Source organism: Physeter macrocephalus, chromosome 6 (genome assembly GCF_002837175.3).
Source record: "Physeter macrocephalus isolate SW-GA chromosome 6, ASM283717v5, whole genome shotgun sequence".
NCBI classification, from domain to species: domain Eukaryota; kingdom Metazoa; phylum Chordata; class Mammalia; order Artiodactyla; family Physeteridae; genus Physeter; species Physeter macrocephalus.
In genome coordinates this window covers 22335313-22341275 of record NC_041219.1, presented here as the reverse complement: position 1 = coordinate 22341275, position 5963 = coordinate 22335313, and the positions used below count along the sequence as shown (strand labels likewise).

The following is a 5963-nucleotide window of genomic DNA, read 5'->3' as shown; positions in this document are numbered from 1 at the left end:
AAAAAAAAAAAAAAAAAAATGTGATTTTTAACTTGTATTGTTTTGAATGTTCAATGAAGCTTTTTTTTGAAGCTAATGACAAGTCTTGGGAATATGTATTGAGAATAGCTAAAAAGTTCTGTTTAAAGCCGTGCTTTTCCTTCACAGTTTCTTACTAGTGCTCTCTTTTCATTGACACCGCAAGACTTTTTTTCAAGAGTGACATATTCTTTCACAATAGTCTAGAAATGGAGCAAGCAAAATTTTTCAACAAAAATTCTTAACTAGCAACATACTCTATTAGACATTTGAATTCAGAACATTCCAACCAGATAGCACTTTTTTCTAATACCACGTGTATTCATTTTCTGTTACTGTTGTAACAATTTACCCTTAACTAAGTGACTTCAACAACTCAAGTTTATTGTCTTGTAGTTCTATAGTTTAGGAATTTGATGAGATCTCTCTGAATTAAAATTAAGGTGTCTCCAGGGCTGCATTCCTTCTGGAGATTTCTGAGAGAGAATCTGTTGCCTTGCCTTTTCCGGTTTCTAGAGGTCTTCAGTATTCCTTTGTTCATGTCCCCCTTCCTCCACCTCGGAGTCAGCAATGGATAGTCAAGTCCTTCTGACACTGCATCACTCTGACCTAGCTTCCACTGTCACACTTCTCTTCCTGGCTCTTTTCCTCTGCATCTCTCTTCTACTTTGAAAGGCCACCTGAATAATAAAGGATAATCTGCCAATTCTGAGGTCAGCTGATTAGCAGTCTTAATTCCTCTTTCCTGTATAACCTAATGTATACACAGGTTTCAGCGATTAAGACTTGGACATCTTTGGGAGAACATTATTCTGCCTATCACAAAATGATTTTCTCCTGGTAGAGATGTGTATAAGTCAAGGTAATGGAAAAAGCCCTATGAGTTCATGGTGGTTTGATTAATCAATAAAGGAGGATTTCTTTTTCAGGCAATGTGCTATAGAAAATTTTGGCATGGGTAAAGTAGAGCTTTATTTTGTAAAGTGGAGAAAAGGCTACTATGAACTGAGGCTTGCTCTCAGGCAAACTAATTTTAGGGTGAAAATGGATGTGGAAATTAAGGATCTGGAATACGATAGATGTCTTTCAAATTATTGGGATGGCAAACCCACTGAAAGTGTTCCCATGACCCAGGACCCCAGATAGATGATCATTGATTCGGGGCTGTGGTTTCCAAACGTGGCTGATTTTGTAATTATCTGAGACATTTAAAAACTAGTATCAGATTTCTAGGCTTTAATTTAGACCTGCTGAATCAGAAATTTGAAAAACAGAGACCCAAAAGATGATTTGAATAACTTTTTTAGTTGATTCTGATAATTAGCCAAATTTGATAACTATTGGTTTGAAAAACCAGGAGAATTGAATAAGTAATGATAGAAGATACATGTGTTCACTGGCTTTTTCTATTATTTGCTGGTTAGTTTTGAAGGTTACAGAACATTTAAATATGAGCTAGAGCTTTGGTCAATCTGACCCATGTGAGTCAATAAAGGAATCTGAAAGTATTATTCTCACTTCGAAGTTATCAACCCCCAACCATTGGATTTTTTCCTCTTTTGAACACGTATACTCTGCCATTATAAGCTATGTCTTATATGAGTTTGCCTTTGTTAAATTATTGTAATGTGATTAGTTAAGTTATTCTTATCTCACGGATGTAATGTAAGAATACAGTAATGCTTATGATCACTTTGTATTTATATCAAAGTATGATATATACCAAGTCATGGTTATAATTACTATCTAAAGTCTATGAATTAGCATATTTTCCACACCTCACCAGCAAAATGTTGATTTTTTTTGCAAGTTAGTTCAATAACCTTTCCAGAAATAAGAAGAGACACCTTTTAACAAATATGCAGTTAATCAGGAGGACAACAGTTGATCAGACACCTTTTAACAAATATGCAGTTAATCAGGACAACAGTTGATCATTGAACATGCACCAAAACGTGTATCTTGAAAAGACTGAAATGTTGCATTTCCTCTATAGATATCACACTGCAGAAAGAAACTCAGGAAGGAATTCCACCCCCAACCCAGAGTCAGGAACCTCTGAAACCTCAGGAGAATATATCACGACCCATTCACCATCCCTTAGTTTTAAAAACAAACTTTGAGGAAGAAGAGGAGGAAGAAGATGAACAAAATGGTTAGTAAACCTTTTCTCAGATTTACAGTGCACATTCAAAAACCTCATGGTATTTTCTACATATTTGTTTAACTATTAGAGTTGTATAATGTAATATATAAGGCAGATTTGGGTGAGAAAACAGCTTTCGTTTTATTAAGTATATTAAATTATTATGTTCTAATTTGTTCTATGTGTACACATATGCTTATCATTTGGATTGGAAGTTTTTTGTTGTATGATGGCTAGGAGACAGAGCTCATGTTTAAATATGCACAGTTGCTTGTAGGTATACTAATAACCTGTTTTACTTTTATATAACTTAATATTAATAACATTGATTTATATAACTTTTATTATTTATATATAACTTAACACTGATATACGAGTGTCAATCTATTACATGATTATATCCATCTGTCTCACATTTAATCCTTGAAGTTACAGAGATCAATAGAGTAGTTTATAATTTATAAAGCACTATCATCTGCAATATCCCAGGTAATTCTTGCCAAAGTATAAACAAGGTTAGAACCAGGTCTTTTGCAGTGTAGCCCATGCTATTCCTCCCATATCATCACAGCCCTGCAGTGCCAATAAGCATGTACAAACAAGCTAGGCATGTGGAAAAATAAACTCTCAGTCTGTCTCTACCCTGGAATATGTCCTTCCATGGAGACACAGGATGTGGGCACATTGAAAAATTGAAATGTGACATTTTTTCTGTAGGTATTTTACTACAGAAACAAACTCAGGAGGGAATTGCACCTCTGTCCCAGAGTCGGGAGCCCCTGAAACCTCAGGAGTATATATCGCAACCCATTCACCATCCTTTAATTTTAAAAACTAACTTTGAGGAAGAAGAGGAGGAAGGAGACGTGTCCTTTTCTGCTGTGGCTCTGTGTCTCCCATACTTACATCTTCCTTCTCCAAACAAATGAGCAAGCAAGCAAAGATGATCTCAAATGTGAATCTGTACCTGCAGCTTCTCATCTCAAGACACATAATGTAGAGTCATTTCCTTCCTCTTGACTGATTCTTTCCAAGATGTAAAATATAGCAATGAGAAACATTTGACAGTGTGCAAATTATTGATTTTAAGTATTTTTTAAAACAGTAATCCATTCATGAGAACAATGTGTGGGATGTTTCATTCTGGTTTATAAATTTTCAGATTATTTGGCTTTAGGACAATTTAATTAAAAAAATATATATCCTATAGATGCTTCTAGTTTATGGACAAAGACTCCTGAAGAAATTGAAGAAAAAAGAGCAATAAAGGAGATGTGTTATAAATCTGGTAAGAAATCAAACATTTGTGGATTTTCTAATATTTGATGTGAGAAGTACACTAACTGTTAATTTTCTTCTGGGAGATTAGGTGAATACTACAGATTTCATACTCCTCCAGATATTTTATCATCTAAAAGCATAGCCTCTACAGTGGAAAAAGAGTTAGAAAAGCCTTTGGAAAATGGCAGTGAATTGCAGGAAGGTAAGGAATGAAAAGGAAGCATTTCAAGGTGATGAATAAGAGGTACTTGGTGTGATAGGCTGTGAATTATTTAGTAAATTACACACTGAAGTCAAATGATAAATAATACATCAGAACTGAGAGTGAGAAGGAAGTGATTTTATCGGATGACCTAAATTTAATATGAAAAGCTGCTATTAATGTAATTGTATTTTCCAGAGGAAGCACAGAATGAAAAGACTTAATAAACACATGGTAGCACTACACAGCCCATGCAATAATTCTGTAAATAATTTGGTTTTACCATTTTATTTGGCTATGAAAATAAATCTCCCTGTGAAACAGGTGTAGATTTTTCTTTATAAGTGGAAGGGAAACTTAGCCCTAGAAGGACAAAAGAAAGATCACAGAACAACGTTAGCAGCAGAACAATGGTACGTTTGTTCATTGAATGAGTGCCTCCTCTGTACCACCCAATTTCAAGGGCAAAGCAGGTGAATAATTCCAAAGCTGTGCCTTTTATGGATCTTATGTTCTGGTGAATCTGACTTTTCTGTTGGTGAACATCTTTCCCTTGAAGGAAAGATAAGAAGAACATTATTTTCTGCATATAAAACAAGGAACTCACGAGAAGCAAGAAGAATTACAATCCTGCAGCCTGTGGAAAAAAAACTACATTCACAGAAATATAGACAAGATGAAAAGGCAGAGGGCTATGTACCAGATGAAGAAACAAGATAAAACCCCAGAAAAACAACTAAATGAAGTGGAGATAGGCAACCTTCCAGAAAAAGAATTCAGAATAATGAGAGTGAAGATGACCCAGGACCTTGGAAAAAGAATGAAGGCAAAGACTGAGAAGATGCAAGAAATGTTTAACAAAGACTTAGAAGAATTAAAGAACAAACAAACAGAGATGAACAGTGCAATAACTGAAATGAAAACTACACTAGAAGGAATCAATAGCAGAATAACTGAGGCAGAAGAATGGATAAGTGATCTGGAAGACAGAATAGTGGAATTCACTGCTGCTGAACAGAATAAAGAAAAAAGAATGAAAAGAAATGAAGAGAGCCTAAAAGACCTCTGGGACAACATTAAATGCAACAACATTCACATTATAGGGGTCCCATAAGGAGAAGAGAGAGGGAAAGAACCAGAGAAAATATTTGAAGAGATTATAATCGAAAACTTCCCTAACATGGGAAAGGAAATAGCCACCCAAGTCCAGGAAGCGCAGTGAGTCCCATACAGGATAAACCCAAGGAGAAACACACCGAGACACATAGTAATCAAACTGGCAACCTTAAACATGAATGGATTAAATGCTCCAACCAAAAGACACAGGCTTGCTGAATGGATACAAAAAAAAGACCCATATATATGCTGTCTACAAGAGACCCACTCCAGACCTAGGTACACATACAGACTGAAAGTGAGGGGATGGAAAAAGATATTCCATGCAAATGGAAATCACAAGAAAGCTGGAGTAGCAATACTCATGTCAGATAAAATAGACTTAAAAATAAAGAATGTTACAAGAGACAAAGAAGGACACTACATAATGATCACGGGCTCACTCCAAGAAGAAGATATAACTATTATAAATATATATGCACCCAACATAGGAGCACCTCAATACATAAGGCAACTGCTAACAGCTGTAAAAGAGAAACTCAACAGTAACACAATAATAGTGGGGGACTTTAACACCTCACTTACACCAATGGACAGATCATCCAAAATGAAAATAAATATGAAACACAAGCTTTAAATGACACAACAGACCAGACAGATTTAATTATATTTATAGGACATTCCATCCAAAATCAGCAGATTACACTTTCTTCTCAAGTGCGCACGGAACGTTTTCCAGGATAGATCACATCTTGGGTCACAAATCAAGCCTCAGTAAATTTAAGAAAATTGAAATCATATCAAGAGTCTTTTCTGACCACAATGCTATGAGATTAGAAATGAATTACAGGGAAAAAAACGTAAAAAACACAAACACATGGAGACCAAACAATATGTTACTAAATAACCAAGAGATCACTGAAGAAATCAAAGAGGAAATAAAAAAATATCTAGAGACAAATGACAATGAGAACACGACGATCCAAAACCTATGGGATGCAGCAAAAGCAGTTCTAAGAGGGAAGTTTATAGCTATACAGGCCTACCTCAAGAAACAAGAAAAATCTCAAATAAATAATCTAACCTTACACCTAAAGGAACTAGAGAAAGAAGAACAAACAAAACCCAAAGTTAGCAGAAGGAAAGAAATCATAAAGATCAGAGCAGAAATAAATGAAATAGAAACAAAGAAAACAATAG

At 35.2% G+C, this 5963-nt stretch overlaps 1 protein-coding gene across 1 annotated transcript in view; it reads left to right on the top strand.

Annotated features, from left to right (window-relative positions):
• Positions 1 to 5963, top strand: part of C6H12orf50 (chromosome 6 C12orf50 homolog) — a 33066-nt gene that overhangs the window by 10308 nt on the left and 16795 nt on the right. Inside the window, exons 3-5 of the mRNA XM_028490316.2 lie at positions 2015 to 2173; positions 3375 to 3452; positions 3534 to 3647. Coding sequence (XP_028346117.1) covers positions 2015 to 2173; positions 3375 to 3452; positions 3534 to 3647 — 351 coding nt within the window. The remainder of the gene's footprint in view (positions 1 to 2014; positions 2174 to 3374; positions 3453 to 3533; positions 3648 to 5963) is intronic.